We start from the raw sequence: 20,043 nt of genomic DNA, 5'->3' as shown, positions 1-20,043 counted from the left end.
ATTTCTGGCATTTAATTGGGCTGCTGCTCTGAGATGCTCCTTCCCGATTCTGTTACACAGCTCTAAAAATTGCTGTGGCTTACGTTCAGGTGAATACTTGATCTCATTGTAGAAATGGGGCATTTGGAGAGCTTCAGGTTGCCTTCGAGCTAGAAGGATTTCTCAAACTAATTAATTAGAATTGCCTAATGTCTAATCTGTCACCACAGAACTGTACTCAGGATGAGTCTTTACAGGGCATAAATACCTACTTTAGGCTGAAACTTTATGTGGCAATGGAGATAGAAGATGGATCTAAATCTTGACAGCTGTGGACAAAGTGTATGTTTTGTGGTTGATAACTACAAAACCTGTTTTGGATGGCTGCTTCATCTTCCTCAGTGTGTTCATAAGGTCATGTAGGATTCATATCTTCTCTAGCCATGAAGAATGCTTTTACCTATTCTTTTATATTTGGTGTCTAAAGATAATTTCCTTACTATGAGAGTGGTGAGGTGCTGGAATGGGCTGCCCAGAGAGGTTGTGGATCCCAGTCTCTAGAGGTGTTCAAGGCCAGGTTGGATGGGGCCCTGGGCAGCCTGGTCTAGTATTAAATGTGGAGGTTGTTGTCCCTGCCTGCAGCAGGGGGGTTGGAGCTTCATGATCCTTGAGGTTCCTTCCAACCCTGGCCATTCTGAGATTCTGTGATTCTATAATTTAGTAGGGATAAATGTTGTTGAATGTATATATCTGCAGCAGATATCCCTAACAGCTTTCTCTAAAAAGTTGGCTGCTATTAGACAACTGAAATACAGCATCTGGGAGTTCTTATACGAGAATGGAAAAGCAGAGTGTATGCATTTGTCCATGTTTGGCATTCACTGCCTCCCGAGCATCCCTCCCTTATCTTGACAGCAAATGTTGCACTGTTGTGTGTCATCCTCTCCCACTTCAGCTCTTTGCATTTTCAGTCATGCTGACTTCATCCTTTGCTGCTTCTTATTATGATATAGTTAAATTTTAAGATGCTGTCCATTCCATCTCTCTGGTGATCTCATGCCTGTACTGACAGTTTTGGATCCCATCCATACCCATTTGGACTCATTTGTTTTACTGTGACCATTTCTTTGTGTTTGAGAGAAGAAACCAACCTCTCCAGTGTGAGCGACATGAGATAAAGACCTGTCACGGATTGATGAAGAACACTGATCATGGCCAAGGGAAAAGATCTAAGGAGATAACCACAGGAGAGGCAGGACACTGACCAAAGGCTCCATACATTGTTCTGCAGTCAGAACAGGCCTGCAGACCAATAGTTGGTCCCGCTGCTGAGACAGTAAGGGACTCCATTTCACTTTAATCTGTGTCTCATGCATTGCTTTCATTTGTTTGTAGATGTCCTCAGTAGAAATTAAGGTAGGCATTTCAGGTTAATATGCAAGACAACACCGCTGTGGTTAGTGGATAGAAAATGAAAGCAAAAGTAACATAAGAAGCAGAAGGTGCTTTTCCCTTTAGCCAAATGAACCCAAGTTGACCCGAAAGCAAATGTGACATTTAACCTTTTTCGTTCCTACACACGCTGTGCTAAACTTGACCTCTGTCTGTTCTTTCCCGTCATCTTAGGAAGCGGACAGCTGAACATGCAGTGTATTTACAGTGCATGGAGATGTCTCAAGTTTCTTCTTTGAAGCGAGCCAAGTGCTTTGGCCTGAGAGGAGGCGGAAGGGTGGAGAGATAGAAGGGACGAATTACGTTTGCTATGTCAGCTCACGTGGCCGGGTCTGACACAACCATAACAGAGTCTGCTTTCAGGCAGGTTTGCTTGGAGTGCTGTCCCTGCAGGATGGCAGCCCTGGCCTTTCCACATCTCCTCGTCCTGACCGTGCATGGCCACCAGGCTGCAAGGCTTTGCTATGGGCAGCTGAAGTTCAAATCTTCCTTCCTGAGATCATGATATTTGTTCGAAAAGAATAAAATTTGAGAAAGGATTTTTGCTTGTTTTCCAAGACCTCCTCTTATGTGAAATAGCAGCAAAGTGAGAAATACGTAGAAGTGGTACTGTACAAAGAAAACTTCTTTCCAGACCAACATAGCTGATGAATTCTATTGTCATGGTCGTTCATTCCACTTCTTATTGAGCAGTAGGGAATTTGCTGATATAAAAAGGGCTCTGCAGTCACTTAATGCATCTGAAAGCACTGAAATATAGTGTCAGCATTCAAAGAGTGTGGCTGTTTCCCTGTATTATGTTAGTCATTCTGCATAAGTAGGAAAGCAGAGGCATTTTGTCTGTTGCCAAGGCTTTACATCCCTTCAGAAGAAGTCAGGAAGATTTTGTTTCACAGTATGAAAATGGAGGTTTCTGTCATTGATGTGTGACTCCTGAATTTTCTCAGCACTTTTAGCGCTGCCTTTCTTCAAGGGCTTTTCAAGAGCTTCTCTTGCTCCCATTTCAGCTGCACCTTGAGATGTACAATTATATTGGCTTTTGTCCTTTGTCTGCAGTGGGCTCTTCAGTAATTTTAATTTTCAATCTTGAACATGACAACATATTTCTTGGTTTCATCTCTGAATGCACATTTCCTAAAATCTATTTGGTGCTATTATCCTATCTTGGACCTGCAGCTTCCTTAAATGCCACATTGATGATGCTACTTTTACTCTTGCTAGCACTTGCCCTTAGAGCAATGGATCACATTACAGGGATGCCACCTTTCCCCATGCAGTCAGTGGAAGCACTTTTATTTCAAGTCTTTTATCATAGAATTGTAGAGTCATAGAATGGCTTGAGTTGGAAGGGACCTGAAGGATCATCAAGCTCCAAGTCCCCTGCTGCAGGTAGGGACAACAACCTCCATGTTTAATACCAGACCAGGCTGCCCAGGTCCCCATCCAACCTGGCCTTGAGCACCTCCAGGGATGGAGCATCCACAGCCTCTCTGGGCAGCTGTTCCAGCACCTCACCCCTTCCCTTTGGTAATTCCTGCCTCTCCTTGACCATGTAATGATTTTTAGCAGTCAGGTAGGCTTTTAAGTGTAGCTGATAAAAGTTTAACCCATAGACTTTAATGGGATTTGATTAACCTACTTCGTTGTAGGCATATACTGTTAGGAGAGCTAAACTGTACCCTGACTTTGGTAAGGCCATTGAGTAGATGGCATAAGAAAAGATCCAGTGTACGTGGTTCATTTGGAGATGTCTGCCTTTAGACAGATGAATGAAACCTGCTGTCACAAACCAAGGCAACTATAAGCATAAATTTCTCTGTCATAAGGGAACGTTTGTACCCAAACTAACTATGAATGGGAACTGCTGTGAAATGCTGGGGGGTTTTGTAGTCATGATTAAGAAATTCTGCCCTTTGCTGCTGCTTTACTGTTTGTTTGTACTTCTGTCTGTTCATCCAGATAGTTCTCCACTGTGAATCTTCTGTGAACCTGCCCTTGTCTGTTCTGCTGGAAAAGTACTGTGAAGCTTTGTCAGCCCGCACCAATGTCACAGGTATTTATTTCTCTGTTTCTCAGTGGCTTCTTGTTACTGTAGGATCTGTTTTCAAAGTGTCCTTGCTCCAGGAACATCTTTCCCTGCTGAGATAAACATAGTGCTTCCAGCCTTGAAATTTCATTTGCAGCAACGTACAGTGGTGTGATGTGAAAAGGAAACTTTGAAGTTTGCACACCTGGAAAGAGCTCCAAGTGAAGTAATAATGACAGCCCCCTTTTTTTTTTGTAATTTAATCTGTTGAGTTGACACCAATAAGGTCATTGAGGGGCCGTACTTCCAAAGCTCCTGTATCTGGACTGGTCTGGACTCAGTGTCACAGGCTGTCTGCAGTTCTCCATGGGCCACATGGAATAGCCAGCCTGGGCAAGCAAAGGTGGCCATGGTAGCCAAATCCTGTCCTTGTATGCCATTCACTGAAGAGCCAGGTTCTCTGACCTGACTGACAGCTTATATAAGCTACAGATGAACCTTGGACCATTTCAGTCAGGCCAATGGATTATTTTCTGTGAAAGACATCAGTCCTTCAAATCAAAACATGTTTAACCTTTTAACTTTACAATTTCTGTTTCCTGATCTTAAATCTTCAAAGCCTGACTCTTTTCATGTTAGGAGATAAGTCTTTTCTGGTAGAAGACGGAGATATTACAGGGCAACGGGCAGTGGGATGAAGGGAAAAAGGAATATCACAGATTCTCCAGAAGGTGAATGCAGACAGGAGGAAGGGCTGAGGAGGATATGAGGAGGATTTAAGGCTTTCCTTATTCCAGTTTTTGAAAACAGAGCAAAGCAGTGATTCGTGTGTTTGATTCCTGGCTAAAATGCATCAACACAGAAATGATTTGGTAAGAAATGTGAAAGTGGATCTGACTTTGCTTCAGGAGGAGGAGAGGCACACTTAAAGTCAGTCACTCCTCTGCAGATGGACTGAGGGTGCATGGTGCAGTGAGTGATTCTGCTGGGGGCAGATGTAGGGTTGTTTTTTGCTGCTTTGCACTGTGCTTTCCCCACAGTAAATCCTCATAGAGGGAGGAACAGAAATCGTTTTGTTATTAATCATGCAGTTCTCCAGCCTAGAGAAATGACAAAGCAAATGAGGTTCAAGGAAGAAAAATTCTTTCCATACAGTATATCAGATCAGCTGTGTTTGACTTAAGGACAATAAACTGATCTAAATATTCTGATCAGACCGAAGTCTGAAAGTTGTGTTGCCTTAACTGCCTCTTCATCTGCATATAAATGGGTGCATTGACCTGTATTATGAGTCTAGCCTGAGCTCTGTAACTCGTGCCATTGTATTCCAGGGAGCAACTGCCTTGTGGCATATTCACTTGTATAACTTTTCATGACCAACTATTGCATTTTGTGGCTGGAAACAAAGGAAGGATAATTGAGGTTTTGTGGAAACTTCTATAACTTTGGACCTTTTTTTCAGGTGTTCTTTGCCATCTGAGTATTTTTGTAAATACTATTGTAAAACTCTCAATTAATTCATAGTGTATTTTTTCTTTTCCGGAGCTTTCATTGCATAGAACTAAATTTTACAGCAGACTGTCTTAAAAGTTGGCAAACATTTTTCTTCTCGATTGTTGGCAAAAATTTAATTTTCTGGGTTATTTGCATCTATGAATGCAAGGCATCTTCTCAAGCTGAATGCACCTATTATAATAGAGTTTTAAGATAAACAAGGCAGAGAGGACTCACAGAAGTCTCTTACATTGCTCTGTTATTGTAAGGTATCACTGATCAAAGAAGTAAAGCGCTATCCTAGATTTAATGAGACTCGATTGTTATGTAGAGACAATCAGCACACCTTTATAAAGTGTTTATTGAACGTACCTTCCTGTGATGCTTGGGAACACGGCCGTTCTTGCAGTGTGCTTCAAAACCCTATGAGCCTGTAATCTTATTTGAGTGCAGGTTTATACAAGTAGCAAACCCCTAAGCTGCCTCATTTTCAGGCAGGTTGGACACAGGCCTGGATTCAAGCACAGCTGTGGGACTTCTTAGTTTTTCTTTGTGTAAGTCTATACGGTGGACCTTTTAGACACTGCGTGCTCCTCTTGTCTAACGTGACAATTGCAGGATCTTCAGAAAGGTCTGTACTTTTCAACTGTTGAGTCTTCTCATTAAAAATGGAGGTCTACAGTACTGAGATCTCCTCTTTATCATCAGTGAAGTTCTAGTCAGAATTGCATTTCTTCATCCTAAAGAAAGATCTAAAAGGAGACTGAGATATTATGCTTGTGAAATGCTATCTTTTTTTTTTTTTCCCTCTAAAGGAATAAAAGAATAAATGAATAACTCTGTATTGTTGATACCCAAAATTAGGTTACTGTGTGCATCTTGAATTTTGGACCCTTATAAAAGCAAGGATTTATCACAGTGAACTTTGGTGCCCAGCACTATAGATGTGCAGAATCAGACCAGAACCGTTGTCTGTATGTCTGAGTCTTTTTTCTGGCTCACAGCCTTCAACACAGTGCAGATATAATCTTTGACAGAGGAAAATAAATCCATCAAAAAAATAATAATAATAACCCAAGGAGAGCCATATTGAACGATCTTTATTTATAGCTGGTAGAACAGAAACATGCAAGTTTTGTATTTGGATATATTCCTTGTCTCTTTTTCAGAAGGTGCTGTTAATTAGTCCAATATGTTAATTTCCTCCCCCTCCCAGGCAGATGGGGTAGAATAGTTTTGAGATTTTCATTTATGTGTAAGTGCAGCAAATTGCTGAGTGAACAACATTGTAAATTCAGTCTGCAGCGATTTAAACCAAGCAATTGAAGAGGTGAAATGCAATATAACTCACTCACTCTGTTGGGTTTTGTTTCCTTGAAAAATTCTTGGATAATACCTTCATGATTGCTTGGGTGCAGCTTTTGAGCTTGATGGGATTGTGTGTGTATTTGTGGACCTGGAGAGGAATTTTATTTTATTCTTACTTCTCTTTCATATGAAAGAGATACTGGTTGAAACGACAGGATTCTTTTACAGTGATTCAGCTGAAGATGTTCCTGGTGTTGTAATCTCTTCATATGCTCTGACTGCAATTACATTAATATCCAAGATATCCAGATGACTATAACTATATATCTTGTCTGATAGATACACTGAGTTTTAGCTTGAATTTTTATTCAGAGGAAGTGAGTCCTCTGTTCACAGTAACGTGGGATTTGTTGGTTTTTTTTCAGTGGGTTTTGTCGTGCTTCCTTTCACATTTTCCCATCTTACATATTTCCACTGGAGACTACAAGTCCTGTCTTCCATCTGTTCCTACTCACTTTTGATCTCTTTGAAAGTCTTGTTGTTCCACTTTTTGGTCCATTAATTTGTTTGGACTCAACCTTGTGAAAAGTGAATTAATTTGAAAACAGGATTTTCTTTCCAAAACTAAAGGCTTGAAAGAAGGTGAATGCCCAGTGCCACTGCAATTGCTGTGTTAATATAAGAACTACATTTTCTGTTTTCTGTCTTATCCTTTACTCACACTGAAGATTGTAATGTGCATTTATGGTATTTAAAGCTATTCAGACAAGCCACTAAATTGGAGACACTAGATTAGATGCGTCATGCATTCCATTTCATGAAGTTCTGGGATTCACTGGAAGAAAAACATGATGACTTGCTCTTGTTTAACTGGATCCTCTTCAGGTTAGGCATGGTTCCTTCCCCCTATTCTGGTCACTTCATACTATGGTGAAAGACTGGTGTCCCACAAAGAGGGCGTAAATCCCTTAAGTAGAGTGGGATTCCATGTGTACAAAATCTGTGCTATACTAAGTGATGTTGTCTTCTTAAGTCATTGAGGAAGCTCTAGTAGGGGCACCATCTCAGAGTATGAAAGAGATGTATCCAGTGTTGGATTCCAACACGTCCCCTCAGTGTTGCTGGTCAACTATCAACTAATCTGACTCCATTTGGAGATTTCTATCATTTGTTCTGTTGCTGGGACAGTGAGTCACACATGGTGCTTCTCCAGTGCTTCAAATAAGGGCAAAACGGGAAAGATCCTAAAAGTTGTGTTCTTATTCTTTCTTGAACACTGTAAAGGACCCACAGTGAATCTCATCAAACTTGTGACATAAATAAGCACTATTTCTCCTGCACAGGTTATTTCTGACCTTTGAATACCACTGAAGTATCATGGATCTAGTTCCATTTCCAGTTAGGAGAAGTACTGGGGAGAGTACATGGATGTGTATGTTTGTGTAGAGTGGTGACAAAACCATATGAATTGGGAAACGGCATCCTAAAATGCAGATTTCTTGTTGAAATGAAAATGTGAAGGCTTTACTTGGAGAACCAATTAAATACGTAACATAACTTAACCTCTATTACAGGCAGTGTATTTTAACTTTAATTTGAAATATTCATGTACAAGGAAAAAAAAAAATACATAATTGTAAAGCATTATTTTAAACATGAAAAAATTGTCAAGTGTATCTTCAGAAAATGATTTCCCATCCTTTTTGGTCAGAAAAGGTATGAACACTTGATACTAAGTACAGTGCTTCTCCCACTCTGAAGCTGATGATTCATTAAATGCTTTTAGTTCCTTGATTATGTCCCCAGACAGATCTGCTTCAGTGAACTTGTCACAAGTGCAAACATCTATAAACAAATTTTTGTAACTGTTTGTGAGAAAATGGACTTTGCAAACTTGGTGAATAGTTTCATTTTTACATAATTTTTGTCTTCTCGCAGCTTTGTTTGAACAAAATCTGAGTTTTCTAGGTTTTATTTACGGAGGTTTTTTCTGTGCTGCTGTAACTGGAAAGGGTTCTCTCATTTGTGTCTGGAAGACTTTCTTTGTCATCCAGATTCTTTCCTTTCCTGCATAAGAGCAACATAAGCCTTCTCTTAGGGCAAGCTCAAAGCCTGCTGGAAGGATAGTGAACTGGGGAGTTGTAGATCAAAAGGTAATAACTGAAAGTTAGGAGCCAGCATGCTCTCATCAGGGCTATCCTGCACTCATGGGATGGGGCTCAACTCACAGACTTGTCATCTTGACTATTCATGCTTACATGTAAATTGAGTGTTTGATCTCCCATTATTTTCACTGGGATTGGATTTAGTGTCCTGGTGCCCTTTGAGATGCTTTAGAGCACCTAAGACACATATGGCACAGAACCCACAAGAGACCTGTGTCCTCTGGAACAGCTCTGCTGGCTGGAGGAATGTAGCAGGGTGGCACTGGGTGCCTCTTGTGGTCATCTGAGTCCTTCCTTGGATCTCCATTGACTCTCACTGTACTGGGTGAGCCAGATGAGTTGAACAAGAGGTTCCACTCCATCTAGGCAGCCTTCTGTAGGCACTTCCACATGGGAATTTCACTGGGGTCTGACATATATCACACGGCACGCAAAATGGGACTTAAGTCCAGATTTGTAGCTCGAAATGCATGTGAAATATTCTCTAACAAGATGATGGCTACCGAAGAAAACTGTCATGAATGCTCATATGCTGCAGATTTTGCTTGGCTGACTATTGTTATTTATAGAAGTCAGTTTCAATCAATCATTCTTTTAGTAAATGAAAGTTTCATGAGAGACAAACATATTCTATAACTGGCTTTCTATCCAAAATGGTGTAGGTGAGACACTCATTGCTCTAGGGGTTATTTATTTCTGTGCATTGCCCTACTCTGTTTCTTGGAAACAGAAAGTTTGGCCTGATTACATCTTTAAATATCCCTCCACAGTTATGGCATGGCAGCAGTTCTCACAGCTTCCCTTCAGATTTTCCCAGCAGGTTACATTAGTGAGCCCTTCCATTTGCGATGATACTTGGATAAGCTATTTATTTTAAAGTCTTCGTGCTCCTGGTGCTTCAGGCTGTTGGCTGGAGCATAGTCTGCCTATTGGGCTCTCAAGAACATACTTTCATCACATGCACACAACTCAATTACTGCTCACGGGCGTAAAGTTAACCTTCAGCAACAGCATTTGCACGAGCAGACCTTGAACTGAGGACACGAGTGATCTTCCTAGCACTTCCTATTTTCAGATGTTGCAGTGGCACTATTTAAATAGAGGCGATGATGGTGGTTTACTTTCTCACTGCCTCATATGACATACCAGGCATTTAATCGAGTGCTGCTTGTTTGGACTTCCCAAAATAAAGCTGAGTGCAGTGTACAGTATTGCACAATTCATATTGTTGCTGCTGGTCCTTATAATTTAAAGTGCTACATTTCTCAAATCTGGGCCAGTTCAAGGCTGAGGTTATGCAGAAACTCTTAGGTATTAAGGAACTGTGCAGACATCCCAGCAAGTTCTGTGTCCCGCCAGCAAGGATTATTTGCTGTTAAAAAAAAAATAAATAAAAATAAAAGAAGTCTTGTTTTTGGCAACATTTTTATGGATGAGATATGAAAATGTATGTGAGTGAAGTTTCCCACACTTGCCCCAGATATCCAAAGACTGACTGGTTCTTCCAGAATTCACTGCAAAAAAATCTCTGGGCTGTAGGAATCATAGAATCATAGACTCATAGAATGGCCTGGGTTGAAAAGGACCACAATGATCATCCAGTTCCAACCCCCTGCTATGTGCAGGGTCACCAACCAGCAGCCCAGGCTGCCCAGAGCCACATCCAGCCTGGCCTTGAATGCCTGCAGGGATGGGGCATCCACAGCCTCCTTGGGCAGTGAAGCTGTCAGCTTGAAATGAGGCTGTGAAGCTCTCAGCCATCACAGTGGTGGTGACAGCAACACAGAGAGATTGGGGTTTTGTTTTTCCTTTGTTCTTGTACTTTTAAAAAGAGTACCTATAGTTCATGGTCTGACTTTTGCTTTGATTCTGAATGTGAAAATGTGTTTTAATAAGGACTTGCTCCAGTGCCTTGACCCCATATGTGGGCACTTCTGCAGAACCTCAGTACGCTACTCAGTAAAATAGCCTTGACTTAGAAGAGGGACCAACTACACTAGAAATGGCTTAGAATGAACTATCAACAACCTTAATGTCAGTAATCACTTTCCTTGAACTTTGCATTATGCAGGGAGGCAGCAACCCTCCAAATACCTTCATCAGCAAAGTCTCTTAACAGCATCAGCACTGAACTGGCTAAAAAAGCCGTCTGTAGCACAACTGCATGGACTGACAGAGGTGCTGGGTGTGTGGGTCTGACTATAGAATAGGGCTGCTGATGGCATGAAGTCAGGGCAGATCCCACGATCCCATTAAGGAGCAGAAGCACTGACATCAGTCAGTCTGATGGCGTTGGCATGGCTGTTCCACGCTGCCAGCCTGAGATGCTGCAAAGGATAAGGAAATGGAAAAGGAATGGGGCAAAATGCAAATAGGACAGGCATAGCCCATAAACAGAAACATGTTACAGTGGGGACGTGCCACTGAGTTGTATTATTTGGCATATCTGAATCCTGGATCTGTCACTGATTTGTGACATGTTCTGAGCAAATGCTTGGTACTGACTGCTGCAACACCATGCTTCATCAAATAGGCTTAAATCTTCAGATTTACACATTTGATAGAATAACTGCCATTTGCTGAGTGCAGTTTCTAAATTAGATGTTTTCTTACATTTGGCAGATAAAAATATACTTTGCAGAGCTTCTCATTTTGTAGAGATTTACTGAACAGATGTAGTGCTTTTTCTGTTCACGTTGAATCTGGTTTTAAATGAAAACACCTGCTGTCCTTTCAGTTCACGTTTCTGAAGGGTTTGTGAATTGATGAGCCCTCCAAGAAGGGAAATAATACTGTGGCCATTCCAAGCCACATAGCAACAGTGATACCACAAACTATTTGGGAAGATGGCTGGTTCATGGGCTTAGGCCCATGTGTACGAACCCATACCTGCTGGCACTGCCTCACTTTGGCAGTATCTACCAAAAGCTTAAAAAGAAGGGGACCTTCTACCGTCTACCATCACTATATAGAGAGGTGTGCTCAGAAACGCTGTTTGAGAATACAGTAGTTGGTCTGAGGAAGTGAGTGTGGTGTCACACTGGAACAGGTTGCCCAAGGAGGCTGTGGATGCCCCATCCCTGCAGGCATTCAAGGCCAGGCTGGATGTGGCTCTGGGCAGCCTGGTCTGCTGGTTGGTGACCCTGCATATAGAAGGGGGTTGGAACTGGATGAGCATTGTGGTCCTTTTCAACCCAGGCCATTCTATAATTCTGTGATGCTTCATGCTTACTGATGTTTTCATGGCCTACTGTGGATTAGAAAGTGAATACAGAAAATGGATTAGAGATTCAGCTTGCATTCATCACCTGGTGTAAAGGTGCATCTGACAGCTCATCCTTCCTTGTTTAGCTCTCTGCTGCATCAACTTGTTTGGCCTTTTCTGAATAAAATCTGTTAAGCACGGAATTGATTTGCCTTGGCCTCCAACCCTGTGATGGGGGCATCTTATTGCATTATTCCACATATGAAAAAATAGCTAATCACTAAAGCTAGGCAAAATGCAAAGCTGACCTGTAAAGCTCCAGCTTTAAATTGTTTGGTTTTCTTATTCCATTACAAAATAAAAACTCTGCAAGTGTTTGTTTTTTTTTTCCCCTCCAGGCATTCATCTTCCTCATTAAGCTGTCAAAGTGTGCAAGCTGGCTCCGTAAGACAGAGATAATGGAAAATGTTAACAGAGTTGATGTAAGCCTCTCAGACCTGAACTGTTCAACTGCTTTGCCCTGCGTATATCTTTACTCATGCAAAAAGACTCAGGCACTGGAGATGCACCCTGCTGAGTGATAGTACTCTTGTGCATAAATGTGAGACAGAAAGATGGTTTGTGGATTCAGATACTTAAAGCACACATATCCATGGCTAACAGAGGAAACAAATGAGAAACAGATTCCCAAAGGTGTAAATGCTGGGTGGTATCTCATCTCCATTAATGTGCTGCAGGAATTGAATTCCATCACTCTAAATAGTGTTGTAATGAAGTTGCTAGCCTGTCTGTGGGTTGGTTTGTCCTTCCTAACACCCTGCCACGAGCAGTGCAGGGAATGTTTGCATTGCAAGGCTCTCTCTTTAAACTGTCTTGTGCAGATGCCTCTTGTACGTAAGGCCAAGCATTCAGGAGCCAGCCTAGCTAACACTGTGAAATGCACAGAGGTTTACTGTACCAGAGAAAGCTCATCCTGTTCAGTAAATCCCCTGAGATTAGTATGATGGCTGGGAGAGTGCTTGTGCATCTCCTGCTCTTCCCTAAGCACCCACTTAGGGCTGCTGTTAGAGATGGGATGCTGCAGCAGCTGGGGCTTCAGTCAGGACCAGAAGGGCTGTGCTGGTCTTTTAAACAAGCCCAGATTCTTCATTGGTTATAGAGACAGCCTAAGGCCCACTTGGCTGCATATGTCTACTTTGCAGAATCTGGGGTTACAGGAAATTAATCATACTCCTAAGAGCCTTCTTTCTTTGAAAGCATCCCCGAGTTAATTTAGCAACATATGGAGGACTATTGCTTTCTGCCTTCTATGTAAGTAAAGGGGAAAGAGTGAATAATTGAAAGGGAAATATGTTTGCAGTTTCATTGCTAATCTGCTCAAGGAGACTTCTTGTGAGTTCATCACTGTGAACATGGGAATGAAATCTTTAGGTTAATCCTCCATGTGCAGATATGCTCCAGTGAGTATCACATCTTTCAAATGTGAAATAGCAAGCTACAACCACAATTCCTAGCAAAGATGGATGGTGTCCTATTCGACCAATTTGTTTTGCTTTTACATGTATATATGATAATATCTGTATATATATGGTCTTTTGAAGGATGATAAATGATGCTGTAATTGCCTTTCCTCCAGTAGCCACTGGGTGAACTTGGCAAGCACCATATATACTGCATATTATTTTTCCTTGGGAGAGACTGCCTTATTGGCTCAGAAATGAGGCTGGTGTTCTTCCATGCTGTTTTGATTGATTGTTCTTCTTCTTGTACTTAATTTCTTAGGAAGCCGTTTCAGAACCCAGTGCAAAACTTGTATTAGCAGGAAAGATATGCTACAAAATATCTTGCTTTACTATTAAAGACACAAATCTCTAAGATAAGTGATGCAGAAAGTAGCTCAGTGTATGTACTTTATAGGATAAGCAATGATTTTTTTCATAAAATGGCAATTAAAATGAGAATAGCCGTCTATGTTGTCAAACTTTTGGCTACTGTTTTCCCAACTTGAAGAGTTATGGGAACATTTTCAGCAGGAATGCAGAATGCTGAGGGGCATCAGCACACACATACACAGTAGAAATGATTACGCCTTCTATTTTTGTGTTACAATCACTGGAATTTCATCAACATCCATAAGAAAATGAAAGAAACGCATCCCTTTTATTTGAGAAAGCACAATTGAAAAAAAATGTGTATGCAGTATGTCTATTACTTAGTTTTTCTGCAGTTCTACAGGCTACAGATGAAACAAGGAAAACATACTTTTTGGTCTGCACTGCAGATTTTGGAGCACGTTTTAACTCTTCCTGAGGTTTCAGGAGGCCTGAATCTGTTGCTGAGTGCCTTAGCTTACAGTCAGCATTTGCAGTTACTTTTTGTTTTCAGTGTTGTAACACGTAGGAATACTTTGTTCTAATTAGATTTCCCCAATGAAAAACTAAAACAAAACTAATGGCAAAAACGTCCATATGTGGATCCTTCATCTCTGCTTTATATATCATAGAATCACAGAATGGCTTGGGTTGAAAAGGACCACAATGCTCATCCAGTTCCAACCCCCTGCTATGTGCAGGGTCACCAACCAGCAGACCAGGCTGCCCAGAGCCACATCCAGCCTGGCCTTGAATGCCTGCAGGGATGGGGCATCCACAACCTCCTTGGGCAACCTGTTCCAGTGCATCACCACCCTCTGTGTGAAACACTTCCTCCTAATATCTAACCTAAACCTCCCATCTTGGTTTAAAGCCATTCCCCTTTGCCCTGTCACTGTCCGCCCTCATAAATGGTCATAAATGGTGAAAAGTGGAAAGATTTGCCAGGACTTCAAAGCCAATTGCTGGAGGAATATTAGAACTGGAAATGTTCTGGCACAGCAGCCTGCCTATGGTATTTGACTGGTACAAAAATGACAGCAATCAAAAGTAAGGAGCTGACATTTTTACATTACAGAAGTTTTAGATATTCCCACATGAAACACAATGATACTTTCTAATTGACTGAATCCAACTGCTCTTGCTTTTACTTTTAATATTTTTCTTCTCCAAAAATCTCAGAGGCACAAAGATGAAACTGGCATGGGAAAATACGGGATTAAATTGGGATTTCTTTGCCTGGTGTGAAGTTCCACGGAATGGAAGTAATGATTTGGGGGAGGAACTTTTATTGGGAGAAACATTTTATAAGGGCACGTAGCGACAGGATGAGTGGAAATGGTTTTGAAGTGGAAGAGGGTAGATTTAGAGTAGATATTAAGAAGACATTATTTACTGTGATGATGGTGGTGAGACACTGAATAGGTTGGCCATGAAGGCTGTGGATGTCCCCTTCCTGGGAGCTTTCAAGGCCAGGCTGGATGGGGCTGTGAGCAGCCTGGTCTAGAGGGAGGTGTCCCTTCCTATAGCAGGGGGTTGGAACTGGATGATCTTGAAGTTCCCTTCCAACCCAAACCATTCTGTGGTTTGGTATGGAACCAGGTTGGCCTTTATTAAAGGCTCGAATTAAAACATTTATTGTTAAAAACTGTTATTTTCAATATGCCTTTAGGTTTGGTAAAGCAGCCATTAGTGGCTGGTGCAACAAATAAGCAAGTGAGAAGCCTCCTCTTCATAAAGCTGTCTGTTCTGTGTGTGTGATGGAAACGGTGTTCCATTTAAAACATGACCTTTTCCCATGATTACCTTACATCTTGCAAATAGCATTCCTGCTTTGTAACTGCCACCCTTCTCCCTCTCCAACTGAGTGAACGGGGTGGAGGAGACGATGCCACATGACCAAAGACTTTGTATAGGGAAGCAATGTTTTTCCATCCCTGCTTGCACTGTGTTGCTGGATGATTTTGAATGTGTCATTTCAGTTCTTTCTTCCCGTTGCTTTCTTCTTTGATGATTTTTTGAGATCAGGAGTAGTTGGGAGAGAGTGTCTCCTTGCAGAGAGCAGTCCCTATCTCACAGCTCTGCAGCTGCCATGTGTTGCTTAGCTGTACTTTGTGGCTCTAGATCATGTAGTTGTGATTGCCTATGGGGAAATCAATTTACTGCTCCTTGCAAATGAAAAGGTCTCACTGAGCTGGTTCCTGATAGAGAGCACAGAGGGTAAAGGATCAGGGCTAATTTCCAAATTTCACTGCCTACGAAGAGGATGAGAAATCTTAGGAGAGGGAAGATAGCATCTCTCCCCTCCTATCCAGTCTCTTCCCCACTCTTTTTTTCCTGCTCATCCACATATGACTGATACAGGATATCTCACTCCATCTCCTTAGGACGCACAGACCCTCCTCCACATCTCCCTTGTTGCACTGTTCTAGAAGTCTTCATCCTCCTAAGCCTGCCAAACTGTTAGAAAGATGGGGCCTTTGGAGATGAGGCAGAGAAGCCTCTAGAGCTGGGCTTTGCTGGGGTTGGTATCTGGGAGATGTTAAGGTTTTCTTCTTCTGGCATTTCTGCTCAAGATCATTGGTTTAAGACTTAAGGGAGAAAGAATTATCCTGGGATACTACAATCAGAGTTTTTAGAAGTGTTTTTAATAAAAATTTCTGTTTCTTCTCACTGGATGTTATGCATCTGAAACATTCGGAAGACCTGAGAAAGCAATATTCTCAGTAATTGATTTCATGGCAGAGTATTTAAAAACAGATGCTCTTAAAAAGTACCAAGAAGCACTTGAACACAATCTTATTAACCAATCAATTTTTAAGTGTGACCCAGATTAAAAATAATAAGACATAGTTGCAGAAAAGCAGTGTAAAGTAAATGCTGGCAGTGTGAGCATTTCTTCTTCTTCAGTGCTTTTCTTTCAGTTCCTCCAATGTACCAAAGGGTTCCCAAACACTAAATCATGGAATCATATGATCCCACAAGGATCACAAATACAGTATAACACAATTAGTGTCAGAGTGTTATCCATTCCCATCTGTTTAAGAATGTCCAACATCAATTCCCAAGGCAGTGATAGCATAAAATTCCCCATACGCAAAAGCAAAACTAAGAAGAAAAAAAAAAATCCACTCTGTTCATGCTGCTGGTTGCTACGAGATGCCTAAATGAGAATAAAACAAATTTAACTTTAGGAAGACTTTTTTTTCTTTCTGTGACACTGAAGAGATTTTGGAAGCATCTTTCAAGTGTACGTAAAACAAAACAGAGCTTACTTAACTGGCTTTTTTTTTCTCTTAACAAACAAAACACACCAGAACATCAGCCTGGAAGAGGAGCAGCAGGATTTTTATTTAGGATACGGTCATATGCATACTTTCTGTTTCAGATTTTTTGAACAGAGCGTTTCCCCTCTCCTCTTACACGCTGAAACTGATTCAGACAGTTTGCTTTTTATTCAAGTTGATGGTCTTACTGTCAGCTCTCAGGAGAGGTGGAGACTTCTCACACTGTGCCAACCTTGTCACGATTGACCACATCTCTTTTTGCAGTCATTGACTCACCTGTTGACAGCTGAGTCCGGTGGGAATATAAAATGGATGGGGTGAACAGCAAAGCATGAAAGGACCAATAATAATTTGATGGGCTCTGCATCTATTGAGCATTGGAGGTGGTGGAACTCCCTCTAGAGCTCACCAGTTCTATTCTAGAGACATCCTGGAGATGAAGTCTGCTGACTCCCAATAGCAGTGAGAACAGGGTGAATGTTTTCCTTCAGTTTTATCTCCAAAAGAGGTATTGACTGACCTTAGAAATGTGTTTAATTTTCAACAATTAGTGCCACAGGGGGGAAAAAAAAAATATCTAGGTTTATATCAATCTAAATGTTTTCTTTTGACAACAAACACCCTCGCTTCGAAAATTTCAGAAAATCCATTTATTAAAAGAATTACATTTGATCCAGGAATGGAACAAGCCTCTTTCAAAGCAATTTCTTTAATGTATGCCTAGTCAGAAAACAAGTGGGACTTGTCTGAGACATTTCTACACTGTAAGGTATGCAGCATAAAACTCACCCTCCTTTGTGGATGCCTGAAATGAGGTGAGATGAATTCTAGCCCACTTGTTGGTACAATCAGTTCTTTGCTATTAAGGTATCGTACAAATTTTTCTTTCTTTTAACCTTTGGACCATGTATTTCTGTGTTTCTTTTAGAAACTGAGTAGTAATTATCCAAGGAAAACGCTGTTCTGAAAAACTGTAGGGACTAATTAGGGAGAGTGGTTAAAGCGGCTCTAAAAATGGTTCAACATTTTTCTCCATTCTGTCCTGCTTCCACAGTTTGTGTACCACTGAAGATCATTTTCAATGATTCATGATGAAGAAATGTACTTTAATCCTGAACAGATACCATTTTTTATCATCAGTGCTCTGTAGTGTAGATTATGTAGTTGAGAAACATTCGTTTTCTCTTGAGGTCTCAAGGGCAGTGCTATTCATACTTCTGGCTTCTGAGAGTTGTAATGGGTGTTAAAATGCAGATAAGCTTCTCCGAAAACATTACAAAATCCCTTTTTTTTTTATCAGTAGAGAAACGGGCACTTGTGACTCATTATGAAACTGAGAACATCCAGTTGTGTTGCTGCAGCTGGCTTGGAAATCCTTATTTTCTATTCCTCGTTCTTTGCAAACCCATATACACTCAGTATACTCTATTACTCTCTATGCTAATAGTCATAGAGTCATAGAATGGCTTAGGTTGGAGGGGACCTTAATCATCACCAACTTCCAAGCCCCCCACCATGGGCAGGGTTGCCAGCCACTACATCAGGCTGCCTAGGATCCCATCCAACCTGCCTTGAATGCCTCCAGAAATGGGGCATCCACAGCCTTTCTGGGAACCCAACTGGAAATTCAGGGGCACAAGGGACGCTACTGTTATTATTCATTTTCAAATCATGACAGAATCTAGAAGCCAAATCAGATCAACCCTGAGTAGATATAAACATGTCCAGAAGAGAAAATGTTCTTTATTCCTCAGACAATGAGAGTTGTAGTCTCGCACAGACTAGTATATAGTAGCCTGCTTCATTCCCTTTGTATTTAAACACAAGCACAAGCTTAAATGAGGTTTGCACCCCTTCCCCAATGCCCTTAAAATTGCACCACTCCCAAACTGATGGGCTGTATTGACAATTGAAAGGTATCAAAAGGTGCTTTCCACACAAATAGAATCGAGTCAGCAGCAAATCCCAAGCCCAGCGTTTTGCAGAGGCTGGATATTTTGGAGTGCTTTTTGTGGGAAATACTTCCAAAGCTTTATTTTTCTTTTATTATCCCTACAGGTTGCATTCCTATCCCCAGCTTTCAAGATTTATAGTGCAGACATGTTCCAGTCAGCATGTCCGCCCAGGTATCCCTTATAGCTAATGGTTAAGAGAGACTTTTAGAAGACAATTTGTCTGACCCAATTTAAGTATTTCCTTTAGGGTGACAGAAATCATTCAGAAGAATCCACTGACTGATCCCTCTCTGCTTTGAGGGAGCCTGGAGATTTCTCTGCCCCTGGCAGCCGCTCCACAGACTTTTAAACTGGAACAACTGCATCATCTGTAACTCAGAGGAGAATTGGTGTGAGCAGCTTCCATCAATCAATCCTTTTATGGACTTGGTCCCTTATATTTTCTGCACATTTTGCCTCCAGCAAAGAGTTGTATAGAACATAATGCATAGAACATAATGCATACAGTCTCGTACAAATCTTCTGGAGAGGAGCAGTATTTTCCTCTAAAAAGTGCAAATTGCTTTTTGTTTTCTGAGAAGTTTTATGGAAGGATGCTATTAGGTGTTTATGTGTAAGAGGGTGAAGTGGGCTGATCTTCTATCTCTGTCTCAGAAGCGTTTATTTCAGGTGACACCCTGGCTTTCTGGTGGAGGAATGCTCTCCTGTTGAGTTCAGTGGGGACTGGAATTTTAATCCCGGTGGTCTGTACTGGAGGAATAACCTGTGCTCACACTTGGAGTGGACAAAGGATACTTCTTACCTAACTTCAGCTATGTTTAGTGTAGAGAACTGAAATTAAGTCAGACGCAACAGAAGATTTTCCCCCAGAGGGTGGTGATGCACCGGAACAGGTTGCCCAAGGAGGCTGTGGATGCCCCATCCCTGCAGGCATTCAAGGCCAGGCTGGATGTGGCTCTGGGCAGCCTGGTCTGCTGGTTGGTGACCCTGCGCATAGCAGGAGGTTGGAACTAAATGAGCATTGTGGTCCTTTTCAACCCAGGCCATTCTGTGATTCTGTATAGGCAATAAGAGGTGCATTTATACATCCATCTGGTTTAAACATACACTTTATAATGTGATGAACCATGCCCAGATGCTCCTGTTTCTTTCATTGACTATTTCAGCTCGCAGGCAGAGTCTACAGATCTGCTTGATCAGAGTGTTCTCACCCAGGGCTTGTAGCCTGTGTTTGCACAGCATTCACTGCAGGTCCAAGCACGGAGAAATTATTAACGGAGATACATTCCTGATTTCATAAT

General features: G+C 41.5%; 1 protein-coding gene across 2 annotated transcripts in view; it reads left to right on the top strand.

Annotated features, from left to right (window-relative positions):
* Window positions 1-20,043, top strand: part of CRHR2 (corticotropin releasing hormone receptor 2) — a 131,902-nt gene that overhangs the window by 6,234 nt on the left and 105,625 nt on the right. For both annotated transcript variants that reach the window (XM_090143222.1, XM_031607844.2), the window contains one exon: window positions 3,391-3,484. In XM_090143222.1, coding sequence (XP_089999348.1) covers window positions 3,391-3,484 — 94 coding nt within the window. Of the gene's footprint in view, window positions 1-3,390; window positions 3,485-20,043 lie in introns of those variants that run through there.

The sequence above is a fragment of the Phasianus colchicus genome, chromosome 6 (assembly GCF_987193195.1).
Source record: "Phasianus colchicus chromosome 6, bPhaCol1.hap1.1, whole genome shotgun sequence".
NCBI classification, from domain to species: domain Eukaryota; kingdom Metazoa; phylum Chordata; class Aves; order Galliformes; family Phasianidae; genus Phasianus; species Phasianus colchicus.
The sequence above is the reverse complement of the archived record's forward strand: the minus strand, read 5'-3'. Positions and strand labels throughout refer to the sequence as shown.